At 48.7% G+C, this 25,872-nt stretch overlaps 2 protein-coding genes across 2 annotated transcripts in view; one reads left to right on the top strand and one right to left on the bottom strand.

Annotated features, from left to right (window-relative positions):
- Positions 1–25,872, top strand: part of LOC144124380 (complement C3-like) — a 103,893-nt gene that overhangs the window by 30,567 nt on the left and 47,454 nt on the right. The window contains exons 10-15 of the mRNA XM_077657008.1: positions 1,757–2,012; positions 9,338–9,566; positions 11,330–11,542; positions 12,887–12,995; positions 13,581–13,682; positions 17,207–17,395. Coding sequence (XP_077513134.1) covers positions 1,757–2,012; positions 9,338–9,566; positions 11,330–11,542; positions 12,887–12,995; positions 13,581–13,682; positions 17,207–17,395 — 1,098 coding nt within the window. The remainder of the gene's footprint in view (positions 1–1,756; positions 2,013–9,337; positions 9,567–11,329; positions 11,543–12,886; positions 12,996–13,580; positions 13,683–17,206; positions 17,396–25,872) is intronic.
- On the bottom strand, positions 20,178–25,645 carry LOC144122857 (uncharacterized). Its single transcript, XM_077655840.1, has 3 exons — positions 25,490–25,645; positions 23,213–25,420; positions 20,178–20,210 (listed from the first exon to the last, which is right to left on the bottom strand). Exons 1-3 carry the CDS (start codon positions 25,643–25,645, stop codon positions 20,178–20,180), a joined length of 2,397 nt encoding a protein of 798 aa, XP_077511966.1.

The raw sequence follows: 25,872 nt of genomic DNA, 5'->3' as shown, positions 1-25,872 counted from the left end.
TGTCATGGCCGGTTTCCATATGCGTTCAAACAGGATCGCACAGCGCGATACAATTTTCTTTTTCCCTCCCTCGCTTTTGGATGTGATAATCATAAACAACAGCGGATGTTCACGAACTGAATTTAAGCAAAAACAGCCCATTCTGGACGTGATTCATGTGCAGCGCTTCGGGACAAGCCCACAACCTGACAATAAAACTCGACGTCAAGCTATATACACTCAGTCTCAATCCAGCTTCGCGATATCATTTTTAGAGCCTTGTGATACCACTCAACGCTTTTCAGACATTGTTATGAAGATGTTGGTGCCATCAAGATATGAAATGTTATGCCCTCCTTCTCAATTATCGACTTATTTGCATATTTTTCATTAAAACTCCTGTTATACAAAATATTAGCCAGGTCGAAATGAGAAGGCGCAGCCTCGATTGTGGACCTTAATTACGTTACTCTAATCCGTACTCAAGAAACTGTTAAAATAATGAGCACGTTTATAACCACAACCTCACTGCGAGCGTAAGTTTAGTGGAATCCGTTTCGAACTTTCCTAGCCTAGGCGCCCGCAGAAAATATTTTCGCCCTCCGTCTTTTTCATAAAATTTTCATCCTCCCACATTAGCCCAAGATTTCATCGTGTCATCAGTTTAAGTATCCTCTCGCTGTGAGCACCATCGCAAAGTAGTCTCGTTGACATGCCACAATACTTCTGTCATTTGCTCCCAAGACATCGCATAATTGGAACCACCTTCCTGCATCCACAGCAAGCGTTGCTAACGAAGTTAATTTTTATTCTTTTCTAGTTAATAGAACAGAGTTTATTATAATTCTAAAAATGTTTCATGTTATGTTGCTAATCTGCTGCCATAACCCTGTGCTATAAGGATATGTTTCGGCCCACGGTTATATGTAAATAAATAATAAATAAGGGCCTAGTCCCATGTACTGAGGTAAGCCCTAGCGTTATTGCGGGGTATAATTGCACAACCACATTTGTTTTTAACGCCAATTTAAAAAGAGGCCTTTGACTCGATATTGTGCTAATCAAACATGCTAGCCAGGGCGTTCTTTAGCCAGGCTGCCTTTAAAGGAGTATAGACACCTAATCTTATAGCACTTTTTCTTCTGTCAAACGATGCGTTAGACATTAGAATACATGGATTACCGGGTGGTATTTGCCTACAACCGCTAAATAATTTTTAACTGAATTTCTTCTCTCACGCTGCTTCGGTTTCGGTTTCATCGACCGAACGACAACTGTAACGTTAAGTTGATGTTTTGGTCATGTGATCCACTAGGAAAACTAATATAATCGATATGTGATTTAATTCACTACGACATTTAATCCAGCTTCTTCCAAGACCTAGAATGACAAAAAATGACCTGTCAGCAATTATATAGTCGATTTTTTATGCCGTATGTGGCCTAAACACAAACTACGCGTCACAGTCATTATTCGACTGATGAAACCGATACCGAAACAGCATCAAGAAGAAATGCCATTATAATTTTTTTTCGCAGTCGTACACCAATACCACAGGTTGCTTCACATATACTAATGTCTAACGCATCGTTTTAAAGAAGTAAACAAGTGAGAAAAATTTGGTGTCTATAGTAATTTAAGCCATAGGAGTAAAATCATCATCATCAAGAAAATTCTATGGGTGGTATGCCATATGCACTATTTCACGAACGCTGCCCTTCCAGTGTTTTCACTTAGATGAGCAACAAACCCATGAGATCGTCTGCTTTCCTTTCAGGCGCTGAGCCCACTGCAGATGAGTCTCCGCCATTCGTGCAACTACAGAGGGAGATACCGTACCGGGAGAGTCGCCTTTGGTTGGGCAAGGCGGAACCTAGCTTGTTCGGCATCACGTATTCGGCACAATTTTTGGAACCATTTGATTTCGAGCTTCCACGAGAAACAGACACATTAGGACGAGAAAAGTTTGATTTCGGACACGAGGAACGCAAGGACTTTCGAGAAACGTGGATATTCGATGCACACACCATCAAGTGAGTCGCATTGGAAACACTATATTTTGAAGAACGCATTTTGGAGTCTCCTGTTCCGTTAAGGTGGGCTCAGACGAGCGGACAGGATCGCGGATGGTCCGGGCGCGTCAGCGCTGTCCGCGTGCCACGTGACGTGAACGTCACTGCTCTGAGTGACCTTGAGCGGGCTGCGCGGAGTTTTCCGGGCCCGGACCGCGGACCGAGTGAAAAAGGCGAGCGCCTTTGTCAGTCCGCGAGCTTGGCGGCGGACCGGGATTGTTTTTGCTCTTTTTTGCTTCTAGGTCAGTCAACGCTGGCTCGAGTGCTCGTCTGGCTAGCTAATGAAGTCGGCTTTGCTTCATGCTGGCGCCTTTAGTTTTGGCGCGCTTTTCGCGGTATGTTTTTTTTTTTATTCGAGAAGTGTGCCATGAGGCATAAGTTGAAAAAAGGAGGGGGGGGGGGGGAAGGAATGCACGGGATTGAAAGTTAAAAGGAGTGAAGAACCGTTGCGCTGAGGTAGTCGCAGAGGTTGTTAATGAAACGGTTGTCCATAGTCCACTTCACGTAGTCACTTTCGCGGTTCCACCGCAGGCCCACCTCCCTGAGGAGCCATTTTCTGATAGCAGCCGTCGCTGGGCACGTCCACAACAAGTGCCGCACATCACAAATGTCCGGTGCAGCGCTACAGTGAGGGCACCTGTCAGGTGCTGGCAGATCTTTGGCACGTCACCGATGACGGACAGATGGTGTCAGAGCCGCCCCTGCCCGAATCCGGCTCACGGATACCTCCTCCTGCCGAGTAAGACTACGGGGGAAAGGGTGCGAACACGGAGGAATTAGAGCGCGTGTTCGCTGGCGCAGAACTTCGGAATCGGAAACCTGGGACAGGAACGGATCTGGGGGAAGAGGGGAAGGTGGCGGATCGTCTAATGTATGAAGATGAGTCATAGCATCCGCTTGAATGTTATGTGGATCCTGGGCATGGCCGCGAATCCAGTGTATGCGCAGAGGACATGGATACTTTGCGCAGAGCACATGAATTGATTCTGAAATCTGGAACGTCCGTCGAACAGCCTTAAGCTGTTTAAGGGCGGCGCGGGAGTCGGTGTAAATATGAACTGTATTGAATGTTGGAAGGAGCGGAAGGGAAGCAATGGCATTATAAATGGCTTGAAGTTCCAATGCCAGGGGAGTGCACGTATCCGCAGTATACGTCGCGCGAGAGCTGAGATGCGGATGAGATGGACTATACACAGCAGTAACTCCCCTCTCTGCAGAATGTGATGCATCCGTGTATAATATGCACCCTTTAGGCAGATACGCTGCTGATACCGACGGGGAAACAGTGGGGCGATTGTCAGTGAGCTGGCAATAGGACCACGGTGGAAGTGCCTTTAAACGATGAAGTTTGAGAGACTGTTTCCGAGCTCTATTTGCCACCCGTTGGTCAATGATTTCACCGAGTGTATTAAGTTGGGCGAACTCCTGTAGCACAGGTATGGGTGTTAAACGAGGCAGATATGTTATGACGCGCACAGCCTCCCTATTGATAGCTTCAAGGGAGTCCCACTGTCTGCGCTGGGTTCCCGGCGCTGGGTGAGTTCGTCTAGTCGGCGGCGAGCCTCCGCGATTGCATTGTCTAAAGCTGTGTCTTCATCTGTGGTATCCACATATGATGGATGCACTGGACGTTTTGGCGTACCATTTGATCCGGGAAGGTGAGCCGCTTGTGCATATGTACGCGGGTGAGGAGACGTATGGTGAGCAGCGGGCTCAGATAAAGGAAGTTCAGGGAAGTCGTTGTCGTCACATGCGAGAGCTGCAAAGCGATTACTTGTAGGAACATCCATTTTTGCAGGCGACTTGTGAAACTTCTTCGCCTGCTTCTTCTTTGGACAAGCGGGGGAGCGAATGTCATGGTCCGGCGATTTGCACAGGGCACAAGGAACTGTTGGTTCATTCATGTCGGCCACAGCTGCTGGATTGGGGCAGGTATTTTGCATGTGTCCTTCTTCGTGGCAGTGATAACAAAAAATACGACGAGGTCGGAAGGGTTGTGGTTTGACGATCGCACCGTAGTAGGTAAGGTACTTCGGGAGAGTCAATGGGCCTTGCAGGATGAGCAGGTATGAGCCCCGGCGACCCATAGGCCGTGCTTGCAGTACAACATGCATGAGTTGAGCAGCGAATATTTGCGCGCACCTCCTCGGGAGGGCTCGTGCTGTCGACATGATAAACCATGCAGCGGAGTGTGTCAGGACCAGATGCAAAATATATTTGCACCGGGACATGCTTGCTCTCATCCAGGGGGATCCGCGTAACTGCGCAAAGTTTCTGGGCGTCCATCAAGGATGACAAGTTTACCGTGATGGTGTTCGATGGGCGATGGACGACAAACCCGCAGTAGTTCGAAGAGCCAAGAGCGTGGTCAATTGTGGCTTGAATATTCCGGGCAGGGATGGCAGTCATATCAAAACGCAATGTAGGCTTGATGGTAACGCGGAACGAATTCGCAGCAGGCGGAAGAGAGCCTTGACTCACGGGAAGCATCTGTGGAGGAGGCTCAGACGCTGGTGACGGCCCTTGGTGGGAATACTGAATTGGCGCGACGGGCACAGTTTCTTGAGGGAGTGCCACGGGCACGGAGGCGGTGGAGCAGTCCATGTCACAGGTCAAAGTCGTAGCATCGGAAGACGGCGCAGGCTGGAGGCCCAGAGGCGCTGACGATTGCGTGGACGTGGAGGCTGCGTCAGGTGGCAACACAGCGGGCATCCGCGTAGCTGTCGTCGACAACGCAGAATCCATGCAGACGCGTAGCGCGGCCTCGCTCGGCAGCGCCGAGCTAAGCCTAGCTTGCCCCTGAGGGTTCCGGTTGGGTTTTCTCACTTGAGAATGCGCCCACCTTGCCGGGAATTTCACCGCAGGGGCGTCGTCAGCATTCGGTCTCACGGAGGGCACGGTCCGACCCACGCCACACGCGAGAAAACAGCAAAAAGCGAAAACACAGACCTAGAAGCAGACACGTAGCCACCCACTAGGTCTTCGTATTCTTCGAAGAAGTACTCGTTCTTTCGCGGTATGTGCAGCTCGAGTGCAGCATTGTGTTCCCTCCTTTTCGTGTTTCTTTCACTGCGTTGTTTACTCTGTTTTTGCTGCACCGCGTCGTTACTGTGTGTCTGAGCGTGTGCGCTTGCGTGGGTGCCCGCTTTGCTTTGTTGTTTCTGCTAATATGAGTAATGTTGGAAATAAGGCTTTCAGTGACGAAGCAATCGACCGTCGCGTTGTTAGCGCTCGTTGTGAGCTGTCAACGTATATGGAATATTTAACACGCTTATCACCTCAACATGACGCTAAGGGATAAATTGTGGCAAAAGATCGCCACGGAAATGGATGTGCGAAATCCCGAGTCGGCCCCGTACACGGCCGGTACGTAATATTTTTTATTATTTTTTACTGAAACTTTCTAACTTATTGGGCTCTCTAACTTGCGCTTGCGATGCATTTTACATTGTTGCGATTCCCTGCGCATGAGTCTTGAGGGCGCTGTTTGGAAATAAGCACCGGACGTTTTGAAATGAACGTAACAAATTGAGACCGACGAAGTGCGGCCAGGGCACCGACGTAGTTTGCGCTGGCAAGTTGAGGTTTTACTCTCGCTATTTTCCAACTAAGGCTTCGTCCAACATAACCGCTTTTCAGCCGCGAAGGCTTCCTCGTCGTCCTCAGACACTTCAGTGACCACAGCCAGTGCAGCGAGACGACGCTTTCGCTCGGCGTTTGTGTTGAAACTAGCGGTAGCAGAGTTTTCGGAGTCGTGCAAACAGCGCAAGCACGCTGGGGGAGAGATGACGCACGGATTGTCCGCTGCATTCGTGTGAATGCTCGACGTCCGGACCGACTCATGGATGCTTGGTCACGTGTCACGATAACCGCGCTGACGCGCCAGGACTATCCGGTCCGCTCGTCTGAACCCACCTTTAAGGAACAAATTTGGCGCGATGGTTTTTGATCGCATGTTCGCAACCATAAGTAGCGCACTGTAAACACGAAGTTGTTTTCTAGAACGCTAATTTTTATGGCCAGTGTTTCTTGGCCAAGTCCCGAAGTTGATTTCGGTCGGAAAACATACTGTATGCCTCCTCTTGACAACGGAAGCATATTCCCACTGCAAAGCACGGTATGCTGTTAGCAATGAGGGGAGGATTTTAAAAGGGAAACCGGAGGTCTAGAGTTTAACAAAATAGGGAAGACTGAAACCGCGGCCAAAATCGTAACTGACTGAATTTCGCATGTTTTGAAGGTGGAATTTGTTTCCGTTGCCAGCCTTAAGTATTTTGAATTTTTAGTGATGGAAATCTACCAATGGGCTGGGGCACCCTATCGCACCCCTAAAACGGAGTCAACTAGAGGACAATTTCTCTCTTTTTACTAAAATATGGGTTAATTCGTGTTTAGGGTGCTCCACGTATGTTATGATTTATGTAAATACTCTTCTTTCTTTTCAGAAAGACAGTTTATACTTTATGCTTCTCCCGTGTTTTTTTTTTTTGTGCTGAATTTAGTGCCGCAGTGAAAAGAAGGGCCTGCGTTCTGTGCCGCATTTCCGAGCCGGTTTTAAGCACGTATTAGCACTCTTCAGACGTTTGATCTCGGTGTTGTGGCGCACACCTGTTGCGCTGCTGCGAACTGTGAAATGAACATGCGTAGGACTCCACAAAGGACGCTCCATATAGGATATCTCCAGCGTGCCTGTCATTTACATTGATGAAAAGATGCAGCATCAAAAAAGAAAAAGTCACACCTGTAACCATAAATGGCCATTTTTTGCCGAATCGCACCTCTTTCGCGAACTACATAGCTAGCCTACCGGCTTGCCAAACTTTGTTTTCGTTTCTAGCAGCGGTTGCGCAGCGTGAAACTCCCTATTATTTTGTACTCTGAGGTCAAACTGCACACTTCAAGCACTATGCGCCAATGTCCGCTTTTGGTTCAACGGTGGTTTACTTCAGCAAACATAACTCGGTGATTAAATCTAAACCTTCTTCACCACAAGTTGCACAAATAGTACCGAAATCCTAACAGTGTTGTTTATGGGCAATCTGCCTCCGATGGAAACGAGCCATTGACGTAATATTGCTTTATGGTTGTACGATCTTGAACCAGGTGAGAGTGTGCGTATTGCGTGAATCTCTGTACTGAGGTCACTGTCTGCTTACGACCCTTAACAACTCTGGAGTTCTGCTACTGGTCACCCACTTGTAGATTGTGTTTTTAGTGGAAGACACACCTGGTACATAAGTCCCCCCCCCCCCCCCCAAAAAAAAAAAAAAAAAAACTTCGAACTCATCCCCACAAACTGCATATTAGAGAGAGCGGCCCGTCGTCCCCCTCTTCAGTCCTATTTCTAGACAGACATAAAGAAAAAGCGAGCACTGGATTTTCAGTGCGCGAGCCTGCTCGCCGAAGACGCGTAAGCTGCGGTAAACTTTGTTTTTTCTGAACCTAACAGAGCATGCTGACTCCGCACCGGGGAAACTCATAACAAGCCCGAGGAGCCGGGTGTTCTCTTGATATAAATGAGCAGACAAGGCCCGTACCACAGAGGCACCGTGAGTTCCGATAGGCTCGAATTAATTCAATCAAGCGTCCAAGCCAGCACGGGCGATTCGTTAATGTGCTAGGTATCCTGGTGTCTCTCAGCTGCTCAACGCACTAGGCTTAATCTCACGATCCTAACGCCGGTCGTCATATCTTCGGTGGTCTTAGGAGGCCCACCAACGCGGCCAGCCCCGCACCAGCAACACACATTTTCGCTGTTATTCTTTTCTTTTTTTGAAGACATAGGAGAATTCAAACGCTTGGAGAGATGATGTTAATGTTGCGCGATGGGAGAAAAGTGTAGCGGAAGTCACGCTATCTGGAGACCACCTTTTCCTGGCACTCTAGCAGCTGTGTCAGTGGCATTATTTGGTATGGGGGTGAGGGGAATATGGTGCCTCTAGCGTAGTCAGCACAGCGCAGGCGTATTTTTGCTAGCTGATGGGACTTTAATCACTGGTTCAGCTCAAACGGATAAGCAGCTTTGTGATAAAGCATTTCCAGTGGTTGGTTTTGTATGGACCTGCGTCTTGCCTAAACGCATGATCAATCGCTGTGGTCAGCGGCATGCGGAAGAAGGTGAACAAATGGGATGTAAAAGAGTGAGGAGAATTCGTCCGGACAAGATGATTCCATCTTCTTTTTCCTTAAGTGACGCCGAGGCCTCTCGTATCTTCTCTCCTTTTTTCGTGACCCATGGGCATTTTAAAGACGTCGTGGCGGATTCCAGAGCCAGTTGGACTCAAGTTTCCTGTCCTCTCCTGTCCTTTTCCCTCTGCTCTGCTGCTACTTACACAGCCCCTCTACCGCCCTCTGTTCTCTCCTCACTCTGTTATTTCTTCTGTCATGCTTAAGCTACATCTCTATATACGGTGAACATAGATCTAAAAGAAAAAAATGCTGGCATGTATTTTTTTGACGCCATTATCGCCATAACGGCCATTCCATTTATGGCCATTGCAGCTTGCAGCTCTGGTTAACGGTGCTCGCTATTGCCCCAACAATTACTATACTGCCAGAGCTATGGACAAACCCAGTTGTTTGTCAGAAATCATAGCCATGGCATCGTGGTTCAGCTACTGAGCGCGAAGTTTCGTGTTCGACTCCCAGCAACAACGGCCTAGTTTCGATGGAGGCCGAATGAAAGAAATGAGGTATTGGTGGACCTTATGGAAGCCTAAACGGTCTAAATTAATAAGGAATTCTACACAGCAGCGTTCCGCATAGCATAGTTCAACATCGGTGCGCGAAAATAAACTATTTATCGTTACCTACCTGAATTACCGGCCCTGCGGCTGTGGCTGCGGAGACCAAAGCTTTGTGTGTGTGTGTGTGTGTGTGTGTGTGTGTGTGTGTGTGTGTGTGTGTGTGTGTGTGTGTGTGTGTGTGTGTGTGTGTGTGTGTGTGTGTGTGTGTGTGTGTGTGTGTGTGTGTGTGTGTGTGTGTGTGTGTGTGTGTGTGTGTGTGTGTGTGTGTGTGTGTGTGTGTGTGTGCGTGCGTGTGTGTGCGTGCGTGCGTGTGCGTGCGTGCGTGCGTGCGTGCGTGCGTGCGTGCGTGCGTGCGTGTGTGTGTGCGTGTGTGTGTGTGTGTGTGTGTGTGTGTGTGTGTGTGTGTGTGTGTGTGTGTGTGTGTGTGTGTGTGTGTGTGTGTGTGTGTGTGTGTGTGTGTGTGTGTGTGTGTGTGTGTGTGTGTGTGTGTGTGTGTGTGTGTGTGTGTGTGGCCAACATACAGCGTCCGGTAAATTACAGGGAAGGACCGGAAACCAGCGTCGAGCTCTCCCTGCCGGACTCTATCACTACTTGGGTACTGAGCGCCTTCAGTGTCGCGCCATCCGGCGGCATCTGCGTACACGAGCCCCTCGAGATTCCAGTGTTTAAGAAGCTTTTTGTCGAAGTCAACCTCCCTTACTCGGTCATCCAGAATGAACAAATTGACGTTCCAGTAACGGTATACAACTACGACAATAGGCCGCAAGAGGTAAGCATGTTCTATGGTATACTTTCACCTTCTCTATATAGCGAGTAAAACGAGCGCTCCGAATCATGTACACGAGCCAAGAACCGGGTTACCAGGAGCTGGCATGCAGCTCTGCTTACTTCTGTTGGCCTCAAGCTCTGGGAATTCTAGCACCAGTTGAGACAGCCCATCGACAAACAGAATCTAGATGTGTTTTGTTTTCTATGTGCGAAAGGCCATCAACACCTATGGGCAGAGCAGCTTGATCTCACCTCTTGCGACAGTGCAGTATCTGGCCATTTTCTGAGTAGATCACGCCACGTGATAGCGTGCGATGATATCTATCACCATTGCGTGCGCGCATGCGCGGACCAGTGCGGCAAACTGAGCGTAGATCAACCTCCTTGCAGAGACGTCCGCTCCATGGGCCGCGAAGACGCGCGAACTAAAACATACCAAAACCAAAACATTAGGAACTGACTCCGAGAGCGAAAAACGAGGGAGGGAGCGGCTTTACGAGCTCTTGGTTTGCGAAGGCTGGCCGCTTGGCGGCGCGCTTCCTACCGATTTTTTTTTCCCTACATGGTTGCACATATCGTCAAAGCGTGAACTGACGACTAGAAAAAGGGACAGCATAAAGCTTTCCCTGTTACATGTCTTGTCAATTCGCGTTATAACACATCCGTCATCCCAAAGAGAACTTCCTCTAACCAATGAGGATGACTACGCGCAACATCTGGTCGTGCCCATGCTAGTTGCGGTAGCACGGGCACAGTAGGCTTGCTTCTGATAGCAGCGAAGGTTTGAATAACTTTATAAAACCTAATTAGGGTTTACAACGGCAGTCGTAACCGGTTCAGAGAGCGAAAGCCAGAAATGAGCGCTGCCGGTTGCTATGGCAACAGCCGAGCGGAGCGCGCCATCGAGGATGAGAGGGAAAACCGGTTTGGCTGCAGCTGGCGTAGCGAGAACAGGGAGGAAGTGAAAGACAGAGAACCGTGCCGTGGAGGAAGGCAGGAAGGTCAGAGTGAAACAAGAGAGGAAGAGGTGCCGCGGCTTGCCGAGCCTCCGGCGGCTCGCTCGTCGCGGAAGCATGTCCCGAGATGGAGAGGCTAGCGCGGTGGTGGAACGAGGCGAAGCGGATGGCTAGACACGGCGGCGTATCGTATCGCGTAACAGCCGCAGCAGCAGCATGAGTCCTCTTGCGAACGTCGAAGGGGTCAGCTGCGAAGTTTAATGCCGCGTTAGCGAGGTGCGAAGAAGGCAGACCACTATGAACGTTCGCGAAAAGTGTGCGCCGTGGGATTCTGTAGATTCGCCATACCGGTGGCAGTGGATGTTCTCTATTTCGGCGGTAAAGTCAAAAGCGTGTTGATATCCGAGCTGAACGTGCAAAACCTCATCGCTAGCGGTGATGCTGCCTCATTAATCGGCGAAGCCCTGTGGCCAAGCGCGATCGAAACGGACGGACTAAATCATATTCGTAAACGTGTTCGAAACAAAGTCTAAAGCAAAGCGGATAAACATGCTCGAAAAAAGCCGAAGCCAAGTAGCTGAACCTGAGTGAAACTGAAAAGCAGAGCCAAGCAGATTATTGTGTGTCAGGTTGGCTCTTCGCAAGCGTGACAAGTCTGTAAACATGCTTGTTCCAGCGCTACCGTTTTCGTTCCACGCACATCGCAGACAGACCTAGACCTTACCTGTCGGAAATGCCGCTGATGAATGCGCTAAGCCGGTAAGCTTAGCTTTGATAATACTTCGCTTTTCTCCATTCTATGGTGCAGGTTCGCCTGGCCATGCTAGGCACGCCTGACGTGTGCTCGGGTGCGAAGGAAGGCAAGCCCTCAGCCGTGCACAGGCTGAACGTCACAGCGAACCGGGGCCACACGGTGGTGTTCCCCGTTGTGCCCCTGGCTGCAGGAGATCGGGATATCCGCGTGGCCGCCATCAGCGACTCAGCGGGGAGAGACGGCGCTAGAGTCGTCCTCAAGGTGGAGGTGAGCCCCTTCCGCTCTAGTTCGCTCAGAAGCCTGTACAGGTGGCAGTACTGCGACTGAGCCTGATTGGCTGCGCGTACTTGTTTGCTGCAGTGACTTTGTGCAGCGTTGCGCGGTGTCTGTGTATGTACATTTCTGTAATGTGTATCTTAGCAGCGCGTAGCAAGAAGCAGTGCGGATAGCTTTTGATATTGGCTTAGAGCTGGAGACCACATGAAAATGCAGGAGCGCTGTTTTTATGAAGCGAATGGTGTCTGGACGATTGCAAATCACTTTTTGCGTTCCAAATCAACACTTCGGGCAATGAAATACACTGCAATAGATGGCGTCAGATTAGTTTAGACAACCTGGAGTTCGTGACGAGCGCTGGAATCTGGGTACCCTTGCATTTTGGCATTTCGCCTCTGTCGAAATGCGGCTGCCGAAACCAGGGTCTGCCGGAGAGGTCGTGCCAGCAGCCGGGCTGTAATGAAGAGAGGGGAATAGGTCCTTGATGAAAAACAAAACGGGAAAATCGGCTGGAATACCTTGAAACCCCTTCGCTGCTCCACGAAGGGAAACAGAAACGCTCGTCAACACAAAAATCATGGTGATGAAAGTATTGCGGGGTGCTTACTGTTGGCGTGAATCAAAACAGGGACAGTCTGAATGAGCCACACACGCTCACTCTTTCTACTTCCTACGTTAGCCGACTCAAGCGTCTGGCGTGATTCCTGCGGTGACGTGAACAGCAGTGCTTGTGCATGATAAGTGGTTGGCCGCTGCTGATGCCGCACTGGCGAATTAGTTGAAACGCGCAAAGTGGGTTCGCATTTCACGTTGCACGTTCGCACGTCAGTGCCTGTCAAAAGTACCATAAATAAACACATTTCTCTTTAATCAGCTCCTTACTGTTTCCTCCGCAAGAATTAAAGTTTGCTGCCTGTCTCGCAGTTCTGCTTACACAATCGATTTTTTAACCTTTATGGCAGAGAAAAAAAGTGGGCGGCAATGTTATTTTCCCACTAAAAATTTGTCGCTCAAAGGGGAGCTTGCAGCACCACCACTCCTCGCAATGCCCCGTATTCCCCTTAAATCCGCGATTTCTTAATAGCGCGCTTTATGTGCAGTGCCAAGCGGCTCTCTCCATTTCCATTTTCTCTTCGTCTCCGCCTGAAAGTCGGGAGCACAGATCACAAAACCTGTAAGGAGATAAGAACGTTTGTCGTCTCACCTGTGGCGTCCGCCTTGTTTTTTTTTTCGGCGTAAAACGGCGTCAAGCAAATTCACTTCTCCAAGCCTTCACGCCCATCTGTTTGCCAGTGTCGGACGCCACGTTGCATATAAGTGGGTGTTCTTCTTCAGCCGCCCGGTGTGCCAAAGAAGGACAGTTTCAACATCATCCTCAGCCCCGCAGACAACAGGCGGACACGGCAGACTCGGCAAGTCATAAACAACGCTGTTAACTACACTGGTAAGTAGCACCATATATTCTGGAGAATGCCAAGCTCCAAAGGGAAAAGCAACACTACCCTAAATAGGGTGTTCACGCAAGGTTGGGCTTTGGCCGTGTGCTCTGTTCGCAGACACTTCGGAGGTCAAAGGTGTCTGTTCATTAAATGCGATCACTTTCGCTTCAGCAGGATCACCAAAATTTTTGACATTAGGATTTTATTCCCTTATAAAGTTTCAGTACAATTTGTACCTCTACTTACTTGTCAGCGGGTGTCCAGCCAGCGTAGCCTCACCGGGCACAATAAGTAAACAAATATATTTGCATTGTTTGGTTTTGTTCTTTTTATGCCTGCGTATTTTTGCTACCACTCCCCTCTGTAGTTTTATTATGCCATTGAGATTAGTAAAGAATATGCATTGAAGTAAAATCAATCAACAGTTTGCTTCTCACTTGTTGTGTAGGGTACGCTCAGTGTAGAGGCAGAACCTCATAACTCGGGGCGAGGTTGGATAAGCGGTTCTTTTAATTAGTAATGTCACTGAAGCAGTAAAGCAAAGAGGAAAATTAGGCGTAACTAAGGGCACCAATGAGCTTCTCTCGCAGAAACCATGAAACCAGGCGAGCACCTCATTGAGATTTCTCAACCACATCGGCCGTCTGAGGACGTGATCCCTGGATCTGAACGCTGTGAGATTGACATCGTCGGTGAGTCGGCGCCTATGTGTAGTGCGTCCTTCCTAAACACGCGGACAATGTTATATGTGGCCCTATGCTATGAAAATGTTCCTTAATTTTTCAGGCGTGTTCAAGGCGCCAGCAAAGTTTTCACGAACGATATTTAATGTTAGAACAGGCAGGTGGTAGCAGTCTGGTCCAGTTCAAGCGAGAAAATATTTTGGGAATTCAATGAGTGCAAGGTTATGGTTGTTTCTTTTAATGCATTCAAGTGGCCTCCGCTGTGGTGAATCGGCGCCAAGAGCTTACTGATCCAGCATTCAAATTAAGCTTCTTTACTTATTCGTTGTGATGTCTGAATTGTTAAAAGCTACGGAAATTCTTAAAAGTTACTTAAGTGCCTTGGATGCGGAAGCATTGTTTTCTCATTTTTATTTTCGTTTTATTTTTATTCTTTTCTAATTTTCTTCTCTTTCTTTCTAATGTATGGCCAACTAATTACCATACCGTCGTAAGGCAATACATATACTAGCCTCACATTTGTGCGCCAAGAAGCAACGCAGGTTCTGGTTTGTCTTGCAACGGGCCTTGAAAAAGCGAATTTATTTGACTTCTCATACCACACGATACGTTACCGGACTGCGATATGTTGATGAACCTCTTGATATGTTCTTCCTGATTTTTACTGCGCTGCTATGGAAAACTAGAATGATGGAGCGTCAGCGTGAATCAGTTGTTTCGACGAAATCTCACTTCTGCCAAATGTCTGTTCATCTGAGGGAAGTGCGTGAACAGGCCGGCTTTATACCGCAGTGGCGCCCCTTCTTCATGGCGTGCTAAGCCTTACCTACCGCCTAGTGCTCTGTTGCTCAGCCTTTTCGAGGCGTCTTTCGTGCCGTCACGTAAAAGCGTTGTAAATAAATCATGTACATAGAGAATAATTTCTGTGTAACAAATACTATGTTTAAAAAAGTTTTGTTGCCTGTGGGTTGCGTGCTGGCCTCGCAAACTGAAAGTAGTGGGTTCAATTCCCGCACCTTGGAAAGAAATATTATTTTCCTTTGATACCGCGGTGGTATCATCCGGGATCGTCCGGAGCACTGCTGCTGGTCAACGCCGACACCGGGTTTCGTTACGGTTGAGCTATATATCCCTTTCGCATTAGAAGATATACCCAACAGCAGTGGCTCAGTGGCATGATGTTGGGCTGCTGGTTCCATGAGCCCGGAATCAAATCCTGGCTGCGGCGGTCGCGTTCAGACGGGGGTGAGATGAAGAAGTGCCCGTGGCCTGTGCGATGTTATCGCTCGTTAAAGAACGCCAGGTGATCGATATTCCATTATGGCGTCTTATATATATATATATATATATAATGTGTGTGTGTGTGTGTGTGTGTGTGTGTGTGTGTGTGTGTGTGTGTGTGTGTGTGTGTGTGTGTGTGTGTGTGTGTGTGTGTGTGTGTGTGTGTGTGTGTGTGTGTGTGTGTGTGTGTGTGTGTGTGTGTGTGTGTGTGTGTGTGTGTGTGTGTGTGTGTGTGTGTGTGTGTGTGTGTGTGTGTGTGTGTGTGTGTGTGTGTGTGTGTGTGTGTGTGTGTGTGTGTGTGTGTGTGTGTGTGTGTGTGTGTGTGTGTGTGTGTGTGTGTGTGTGTGTGTGTGTGTGTGTGTGTGTGTGTGTGTGTGTGTGTGTGTGTGTGTGTGTGTGTGTGTGTGTGTGTGTGTGTGTGTGTGTGTGTGTGTGTGTGTGTGTGTGTGTGTGTGTGTGTGTGTGTGTGTGTGTGTGTGTGTGTGTGTGTGTGTGTGTGTGTGTGTGTGTGTGTGTGTGTGTGTGTGTGTGTGTGTGTGTGTGTGTGTGTGTGTGTGTGTGTGTGTGTGTGTGTGTGTGTGTGTGTGTGTGTGTGTGTGTGTGTGTGTGTGTGTGTGTGTGTGTGTGTGTGTGTGTGTGTGTGTGTGTGTGTGTGTGTGTGTGTGTGTGTGTGTGTGTGTGTGTGTGTGTGTGTGTGTGTGTGTGTGTGTGTGTGTGTGTGTGTGTGTGTGTGTGTGTGTGTGTGTGTGTGTGTGTGTGTGTGTGTGTGTGTGTGTGTGTGTGTGTGTGTGTGTGTGTGTGTGTGTGTGTGTGTGTGTGTGTGTGTGTGTGTGTGTGTGTGTGTGTGTGTGTGTGTGTGTGTGTGTGTGTGTGTGTGTGTGTGTGTGTGTGTGTGTGTGTGTGTGTGTGTGTGTGTGTGTGTGTGTGTGTGTGTGTGTGTGTGTGTGTGTGTGTGTGTGTGTGTGTGTGTGTGTGTGTGTGTGTGTGTGTGTGTGTGTGTGTGTGTGTGTGTGTGTGTGTGTGTGTGTGTGTGTGTGTGTGTGTGTGTGTGTGTGTGTGTGTGTGTGTGTGTGGAGAACGAAGTGGCCTCTCGCGTGAAAGGGCGAAGAAGAGGAGGTTAATGTGGCTCCCTGTTCGTGTTGGTGCTCCTTGCTAGGAACTCTTCATTCTAACACCTAACGCTCGTAAATAAACGCACATAGTATTTCCCCGTAACAATATACATATATGAAGGAAGCCAACAGTCACCGAAACCAAGGTGCATGGGGGTGCATAGATGCATAGGTTCGAAACCAAGGTGCATAGGGAGGTCGTGGGTTCGCATCCCACAGGCGACATGGCTGTTTTTTCTGCTGGTTTATAAGTAATTTTATTTAAGCGAGAGATTGATTGAAGTAATATTCTCCCACTGATCAGCACTACAAATTTAAAAAAAAACATTCCCTATGCACCTTGGTTTCGGTGACTGTTGGCTTCCTTCGTATGTTCTTCAAACGAGCCCATTTCCCCATTTCCTTTACCTTATATATATATATATATATATATATATATATATATATATATATATATATATATATATATATATATATATATATATATATATATATATATATATATGATGAAGGACGGCCCACCGTCTGAAACCGTTGGTGAATAAACCTAGATAATCAAACCAGTTGTGACCTTTTCACTGTGCAAGTTTTCACTGGCCCGTTGAGCAACCCTGACTGCTTCCACTATATATATATATATATATATATATAGTACAAATTGCATAATTATGGTTACAATCACTCGAAATAGCAAAAAATTCGTTACAAACTAAAATAGACGATAACAACGTGCCACTAGGTTGGTAGAGCACCGTTCACGACATGCGGCTGTCGTGAATTTTGAATCCCACCGGCGGCATGTGGTTGCCTTTTCGCCTACTTTATGTAAAATTATCTCACATCTAAACTGATTACACAACTAATTACACAGTTTTATCAACATCAAAAAACTCCCCTACGCTTGTCTGAAAGACTGCTTTTTTCATCGCGATCCTCACGTACTTCCCAGAATATGAAGCGCTAGCTCCTGTTCAGCACCAAAAATCCTCCCCGTCGTTGCATTACTGTGAAGACATGGAGCCCACGTTTCGCAAGAATATGATACAGCTGTCGTTCGTTTTTTTTTTTTTGCTTTGTGAGGTTGAAAATGCATGGCATATTTCTGCTTAGTCTCATCAGTTACACCGCGCTGCGCCGCAGGCAGTGCCATGGGCGCTGCTGTCGAGACGTCCGTCAAGGATCCAGAGAGTCTGCTGCTGCTGCCGACTGGCTGCGGCGAACAGACCATGAGCAAACTGGCGCCCACGCTGTACGCCTACCAATATCTGGACACCGTCGGGCGAATCTCTCCCGAGGACAAGGCGAGAGCGCTGGACTACATCAAAAAGGGTGCGTGTCCTTGTCCGCACAACCACTCTTGTCTGCGCTGCAGAGGCTATCCGGGTGTGTAAAGGGTCGCTAAAGATAGGGAAAGCACGGCGAAGACCACGCGAAATTTCCCACATAGAGAACACGAAAGGGTACACTCTATTTTTTATTCATTGTAAGTAGCATTACTGCCGTGCTTCCAGCGGGTATCTGTACTCGTTTCCGGCATTTTGTGCCGAAATCTATCTTCCTGTATTTGTAATTTACTTCGTACTTTCGTGATAACTTATGACACGAACGTAAATTTTTGTCACCGTGAACAGCGTCAATGGTGGGAAAATGTGAGCGCAGTGCTGTATCCATCATATGAAGTTTTACGTTGTTTTTTTTTTCAATGTTTTGCATTGAAGTCACTGAGGCTGCCATGTTGATGGACCAAATGCACAGCAGAAAACTGCACGTGTGCCTTATCCGCTTACCGCCTCAAAAACGTTGAAATCTTCTGTGCCATCACCACTCCATTGGCGTCACGTGAAAGCTATCTGCACTACTCTCAGTTTTTATTGTTATCCGCCTTCTTCTGAGTCAGATTATTGCAGTACTTGACAGTAGGTCATTCTGGAGCTCAGTGCAAATTCACAGGATGGCGGCTATTTTCCCGGTGACTCTCAGATATCAAAGTTCAGGTAACAATTATCAGTGCATGAACTTTGCCATATCTTTTGAAACAAATACATTAATACAAATCTGTTCATCATTTTTGTAATATTCTCATATGTAATGTCATGAACCAGCCCAGTATGAATGTATCCTACCATATCGGTAGCCTGCGGTCCATGAGCAATGACGTCTCACTCCCGTTCATTGTAGCTGTGTCAGGGCCACATCACTGGTCTAAATGAGCAGATTGGAAGATCCAATAATTTAGTCCAGAGTTGAAACCAGAGAGCAATTACTGTCAAACGCTTTCTCGGAAACTATGAAGGATATTGTCACGAAGTGGTGACTGCAGTCCGGAGAGCAGAAAGGCCGCGAAAATGATGTCCAAACGAAGCTCTTTATTTGGGCTCATAAATAACAGTGCGACAGACGAGACAATAATGAAGAGACACAAACACGAGCGCTGACTTTGGGCTGACTTGTGCCCGCAATGGACTGAATCACTCGGCGGCGGCGTACCAACAAGCGTGCTCGGCGGTCGTCGAACAGAATGCCCGCCGCTGTCAGCCGTGCTCAATTTAAAGCTGATAGCTTAAAGATTCCGCGGGCAGGATCAGCCAGGACATAAATACGTCTTTTCTGCGTACATTCATGTTGTTCACACGGGAAATATAGAACCTTGTTCTCAAAACCTCTCGCAATACATGAAGGCTTTGTGCTTGTTGCTGGTTTCCGGATATTTGAGGGAGTGGTAAATCATTTGACCTAAAGACGCAAATAACAGAAAACGTAGGATCAGAAACTCGGGCGGTGGGTTAATAAGATTACTCTTTAAACATATCCCTTTCAGAATGGGGCTACAGTTACTTCCGCACATGCCTATAGTTGCAGGTAGGATTTGCGTGCTGACGTTATGAGATACTTTCTTTTAATGAAAAGTTGATGTCTCGTCCGAAAATTCGCGAGCAGTGTGCAACTCGCAAATAATGCGAAAATTGATTCCTTAGAGAAATAGAAAACTTTATTGCGGTGCAGAATTAAAGGTCGAGGATATCCGGCGCCAGGGTCTCAAAACCAGACCTGTCCGTCAGCTCGTCCGTGGCTGGTCAGGCACGCCACGTTGCTGGGGAGAGGGGGGGGGGGGGGGAGTGTTGTAGAGCACTGTCGTTTATAGTATTCAGCAGACTAGATTAAGCTTTAACTATACACTTCGCCAGCATTTCACAGCCATGAACGCACAAACAGCGAAAGGTCACCTGGCCGATCACTGCTGAAGGTGCCTGAAGCGCACACCCGACCTTGCTCCTACATGCACGTCTGCTCCGCCGAATCGAAAGCTGAACACAAATATTGTCACTGAGAAACGGTTTGCGTAAGCAGGGCTGGTTTACTTGTTTTAATTAGACGCGCAAGACGTTGGAACGCGCAAGGCAGCAAGCAGCACGAGAGATGAAGAAGACAAAGCATCTAGCCCCGAGATGGCTCAAGGCTTGCCAACTGCCAGGAAATGCAGTTTAGCCGCTGTATGGCGCCACTAGAGTAGTTAGTAGCGCAGCAATATATATTTTGAAGCATTTTGCATTTGTCTTGGACAAGGCGCCAGCGTCAGTGCAGCCTGCAGAGAGATCATCCATCTAAACCGCCTCATGCCAGCTGCATGTGCGCTACTGTTCGCTTCTAAAATGCTGCTTGTGGACATGCACTCCAGGCCACATAGCAAACGCCAGTCTTTTTTTTTCAACTTCCTCCTATTATTCACTTTCTATACACCGTCTGTTCACTCTGCGGGAAGGTGGCCACACTATATCGCTCTTCGTAGAGCTGCCAACGCAATATGTCATTCCTCATTACGCTAAACCCATCACAGGAGCAGTGGGAGGAAGCTTTGCTCAGCTTGACCCTGGAAGACCACCAACTCCTGGTGGGCCGGGCGCGAACTGCTGCAGTCTCTGTAGAGCCTCTGGACTAGGGCCTCCAGCCAACCGGCAGAAAACGCTTCGCTCGGCTCTATAAACATTTTAGTGCGTTAACACTACAGCTCGCACTCAGCTGCTTAGCCATTACCTGTGAGGTTCCTCTTTTTTTCCCACTGCGTTGTGGGCAACCTGCCGTAGGTGGCCCCCTTACGGGCCAGGCGAGCCGCCTAGGTCACCAGCTCTTGTGACGTCACCACAACCTGTCCACCAGAATGTGAGCAATCTGCGCACCATGCCATGTGGCAGTTATTAATGATCGGTCGTGAGAGGCTGCATGGGAAGAGCAATCTGCGTCTCACAAGCACCACCGATGACAGCACCTGCCATCACTGGGCAGCGGCGCATCGCTTATGCATTACTGCTGCACCAGCAGTGGTATGAGGACTCCCAGGGATATATGAACATAAAGTAAAGAATGAGCAATTCCGCATGTATGGGCATTACCCATTAAGACTGCCGCATCGTAACCTTAAGGCGAAGCTTAATCGTACCCTCCAGTGAAAGCGAAACACCGAAACCGAAGTAAAAACCGAAGTGCAAGGGCGCTTAATTTTCATTTCACCAATCCACACTGATTAGTCAGTCATTTTTTTTTTACTCATTGATTCATCACCCGTTATATTGAGTAAAAGATTTCTATTTTCGCGTTCATCTTCTTTTCGTGTTTTAAAACACGTAGTCTTAACTGTAATCGTGTTATTGTTGCCATCTAATACTTATGCATTTTAACGCGATAACGCGATAGCGTTAAGGGCCCCGTTCTCCAAAAATTGTGGTGTCGGTGTTGTGAGCGAAAAAATACGGGCATGGCTCTTGCAGATAGTCTCCAGCGAGCAACCTAGGAGGCAGGTGCGCCACCTAGGTAATGTGGCGTTGCGGCTTCACCACAACCTGCCTACAGGATAGTTAGCAAACTTCCCACCATGCCTGGTGGCAGTTAAATTAATGATTACTCGCCCGGGGGGAGCAACCTGGGTCCCTATCAGCCCTATCAGCGGCAGCCCCTTCCATCGCATCCGAGCGCTTAACCGCTGCACCACTGCACCAGGAGTGTTATGAGGACTCCAACGGATGTATGAATGTTGCAAAGTTACTGATGAGGCTTTCCCTTCCACCAGGGGTGCGCCTTCGAGACGATTTGTGGGCTTGAAGGCTCCTTGCATCTGAGGTGCCCTGTCGGTGACGGCGTAATGACGACCTGCAACGGCGGGAATTGACGCGAAAATGAACTATAATTAGGGGAGATTTACGAAAAGTTCAACACGTTAAAGCGAGTAACTGGGTAACTGGAGTATGGGGATCGGCTATTGTGATCCCCATACCAAAGCCGGGGAAGCTGCCGACAGACCTCGGAAACTCCCGGCCTATATCGCTTACGCCAACATTGTGCAAGCTTGCCGAAAAATGCTTGCCACACGACTGTAGTGGGGGCTTGAGCACCATGGTTTCTACCATCCAGCCCAAATTGGCTTTCGTACGTCCATAGGTAGAGAAGATGAACTGGCTGTCTTGGCGTCAGCAGTTCTGGCCTCAACTCGCAGCCACAATGTATACTGGCCATGGACGTTGAAAAGGCGTACGATAATATCCGTCATGCTGCCATCCCGGAATCGCTTGACATGCTGCATTTCTCCGTTAGAGTGCGCAATTTTGTTAAATCCTTCCTTGAAGGCCGACACTTTGTCATACGCCTCAGTGGTGAGGCCGTCGAATCATTTGTGCCTCTTCGCGGCGTTCCCCAGGGATCGGTGTTATCGCCAACTTTATTTAATATTGCTTTTATCCCCCTTGCTTGGCGCTTACATGATGTCTCTGAGATTAAGTTCTTATTGTATGCTGATGGCATAACGGTGTGGAGCACTCACACCGACCTGATGACTCAAGCCGCAGCCCTACAATCAGCCATAGATATTACGTCGACTTATTTTTCTTCAATTGATCTTCAGCTTTCAGTGAGCGAAACCACGTTCGTGTCAGTCGCCAACCGCTGGGGGCGCCGTAAACTCGCTGCAACACCAATTCGTCTCCATCTATCCGGAGCTCCAATTCAAGAAAGTTCGACCGTAAAAATCTTGGGCTTGACAATACACGAGTCAGGAACAGGTACTGCTTGGCTTTCTCGGGCTAAAAAGCAAGCAATTCAGGCGTTTGGTCTGATTAGACGCATTATCTTTTAAAACAGGCGAAGCCCGCTCTCATGTTGCACGACAGTTGGTGCGGGCGGTTGTGCAACCGCGCCTCGTTTACCAAGCCCAATTCCAGAATTTGACGAGGGCTCAGAGGGATCGCCTAGAAGCTGTTAATTGAGAGGCAATGAGGGTCATCACTTGCCTTCCCCGCATTACCCCGATCGTGGCGCTCCAAGAACATGCGCAGCTGAATACACTAGATGAGCTGGTGCAGCAACGACGCGATGCTCGCCTCCTAAAATGAAACCTTACACACACAACGTGTGCACTCGGGGCGTATGCTTCATCGCACTCCATTCCACAGCCGCCCAAGCCAGTTCTTCCTCCCTGGCGTTTTGTGCGCTGTTAGATGCGGGCCCCTGGTTCGCCTGTGCCGTCTCTCGCCAAGGTCGGTGTCCCCGGGTTCCGGATCGGGAGACTGCTGTAGTGGGGTTGACGAAGAGATGAGAGGGTCTTCGAGGTGAAGAAGAGACTGAAGGGTTTATTTACATTTATACAAAGATTGAAAGAGTGAATCGGGAGCTGGCGAACACACGCCAGATCGCTGCTTAAATAGGGTCCGCTGTCCCCAGGTCCCTAGTTGGGGAATCTAGTTCATTAAAAATGCGTCGAATCACTGTGATGTAGATCACGTGTCCAGTCTTCCGGGTCCGCCCCCAGCCACACACTCTTGCCACTTCTGGCAGATTAGTGTCCGCGCTGTCCAGGCTTCAGTGATGAATAGCCCGAAGGGGGTCCCACTGAGAGCGTCGAAGGTCATTCACCTGCACTTCACAGCGGTAGCGTGGGGCGAATGGATCCCACCGCTGCCACCAGTTGTTAGATGCGGGCCCCTGGTTCGCCTGTGCCGTCTCTCGCCAAGGTCGGTGTCCCCGGGTTCCGGATCGGGAGACTGCTGTAGTGGGGTTGACGAAGAGATGAGAGGGTCTTCGAGTTGAAGAAGAGACTGAAGGGTTTATTTACATTTATACAAAGATTGAAAGAGTGAATCGGGAGCTATGAATCAACCTCACCCCACACCTCTGTAAGAACGTGGTTGTGAGTGCGCTCGTGAAAACTGTCCCCTGATCAGCCTGAATTTCTGCCGGAAAGCCAATTCGAGCGAAAACGGACAGGAGACCGTCCACTATCTCTGCCGAGCTAAGCTCCTTTAGCGGCACCGCCTCCGGGAACTTGGTAGCAGGGCATATCATAGTGAGTACGTACTTATAGCCTGACTTAGTTCTGGGTAGTGGCCCGACGGTGTCAATGACCAGACGTCGAAAAGGCTCCGAGATAAGCGGCACCAGCTTTAGCGGGGCCTTCCATCTTTCTCCTGGTTTTCCGGTGCGCTGACACGCGTCGCATGACTGCACGTAGCGTTCAGCATCTCGGAAACATCCCGGCCAGTAGTATTCCCCAAGCAGCCTTTCCTTCGTTTTGTTTACACCTAAGTGCCCTGACCAACTGTTTCCGTGACAGAGGCCTAAAAGGTCAGAGCGGTACTTTTCAGGCACGACCAGCTGATCAAGCGTCTTCCCCTTTTTGTCCCTGTAATGGCGATACAGCAATCCGCCTTTGTGGTGCAATGTCACGTTACGCCTAGCAATACCCTCCTTGGCTATGAAGTGTAACTTTGACAAGCTAGGGTCTCTTTCCTGTTCTGTGATTAAGGAGTCTCTGTCAACGCGCAACAAGCGATCCATGCACAGGCAGGTGGGCAATAACATGGAGTCTGGACTGCACGCTTCTTGTAGGCTGGCATCGATGGGGCTACCTTCGGTAACAGGTTCCTGCTGCTGTTCATGTGCTCGAACTGCCTTTTCTTTGCTTTGTTCCGCAATCTCGGGAATTCCCTCCCTCTCACCAGTTGCCTCTGATTCCTGGCTGTACCTAAGCTTGGAAGCAAGCTCGCGTGATTTGGACCTAGTCAGGGCTTTCACTGTCCCCTCAGCCAGCTTCTGACCTCGATCGCAAAGCAGCTGATTTGACTTATTGGAGAATAGATACGGGTACTGCAATGAAACAGCCGACGAGACGGCGGCTTCTGTCACTAGCTCGCCGAACGGGCCGGAAATCACCACCCTTGCCATAGGCAGGCACACACTCTGATTTTCTAGTACCTGTCTTATCCATGCTACTTCCCCAGTAAAGTCTTCCTCCTTGACATATGAGGGATGAACAATGTCCATTGTTGCCCCGCTGTCCCGAAGGACCCTGCACAATTTTCCATTTACTTGCAGTTCGTGAATATATGGACGCAGAAGTTCCAAATTCTCATCACTGTCGTTGGCATATGAGAAAGCTAATCGCGTCTTCGTACACCTTGCTGCAATATGTCCAGTTTCCTGACAGTTGAAACAACGGAACGGCTTCCTGGCCTCGAACTCCTTCGTCAATGCTTTCTGAGCTCCGGCCTGCTTGGCACGATCCTCAGTTTTTTCTGGGGCCTGTTTAGTGCCCTCAACTGTGTCGCGATTCCTAAATTGCGATCGATTTTTGGGAATGAAACGCTTCCTTAAACCGAACGCTTTCTTTTCAGACTCGCTTGACTCGGAACTCAGCTTTCTCCGTGTTGCATATTCGTCCGCTAGTTCTGCAGCTTTCTCCACTGTGCTCACATTTTCTCTGTCTTGCACCCATAACTTAACGGCCTCAGGGATACTGTTATAGAACTGCTCGAGGCCTACACATTCGACAACCTTATCTTTGGTGTCATATGCCTCCGCGCCCTTCAACCACTCTGTAAGGTTCGCTTTCAAACTGAATGCGAATTCTGCATAGCTCTCGCTGCTTCTCTTGCTGGCACCTCTGAACCGCTGTCGGAATTCTTCTGCCGAAAGTCGGTACTTTCTTAGCAAACTCGCTTTAACCTTCTCGTAGTCATCGGCATCTTTCGCGTCAAGCCTCGCGACTATAGTGGCCGCCTCACAGGGTAACACCATTAGTAGCTTTTGTGGCCAGGTCTCCTTAGCGTAACTCCGTTTCTCACACGTCCTCTCGAAATTCACGAGGTAATAACCAAGATCCTCGCCAATCTTATACGGCTGCATCAATCTGTCCATAGGAAACGATTCGGCCTGACTCACTCTCTCTGGAGTCATGCCTCTCGAACTCTCACATTCCAGTTTCTTTTGGTCATTCGCAAGCTGTAACCTTCTGAGCTCCCGTTCCTCTCGCTCGGCCGCTAGCCGTTGGCGCTCATTTTCCTCTCTCTTTCGCTCAGTTTCCTCTTTCTTTCGCTCAGTTTCCTCTTTCTTTCGCTCATCTTCCTCTTTCTTTCGCTCATCTTCCTTTTTCTTTCGCTCAGCTTTGAGGAGTTCCCACGTATCGCTAACTGTTTCTTCATTAGCGGTTTCCAAGAGCAATGTGCAAATGTGTGACTTTTTCATCTTCTCCTCTACATCTACACCCAACTCATCACACAATGACAGCAAATCTGACCTTAGCAACTTCATTAGATCCATGTTTGCTGCTCTGAGCCTTGACTTTGCTGAATAACTGTTGACGTGAGCCACACGCAATCAGACTCACTGATCAACTTCCCTCGATTCCCAGCAGTTCAATGTACTAACCCAAACAATTGAAGCCTGGCGAATCTCAAGCAAAGTTCAAGCACTCACCCACAGAAGCAACACCACGCCGCATGGTCGATCCAACCGCTGCCAACCAGTTGTTAGATGCGGGCCCCGGG

The sequence above is a fragment of the Amblyomma americanum genome, chromosome 3 (assembly GCF_052857255.1).
Source record: "Amblyomma americanum isolate KBUSLIRL-KWMA chromosome 3, ASM5285725v1, whole genome shotgun sequence".
Classification (NCBI taxonomy): domain Eukaryota; kingdom Metazoa; phylum Arthropoda; class Arachnida; order Ixodida; family Ixodidae; genus Amblyomma; species Amblyomma americanum.
The sequence above is the reverse complement of the archived record's forward strand: the minus strand, read 5'-3'. Positions and strand labels throughout refer to the sequence as shown.

Coding starts and splice junctions, on each gene's coding strand:
- LOC144122857 (XM_077655840.1), bottom strand. CDS start 25,645: ATGGATCTAATGAAGTTGCTAAGGTCAGATTTGCTGTCATTGTGTGAT. Junction 25,421..25,489: donor ATACGTGGGAACTCCTCAAA/GCTGAGCGAAAG, acceptor GAGGAAACTGAG/CGAAAGAAAGAGGAAACTGA. Junction 20,211..23,212: donor CGTTCTTACAGAGGTGTGGG/GTGAGGTTGATT, acceptor TCTGGTGGACAG/GTTGTGGTGACGTCACAAGA.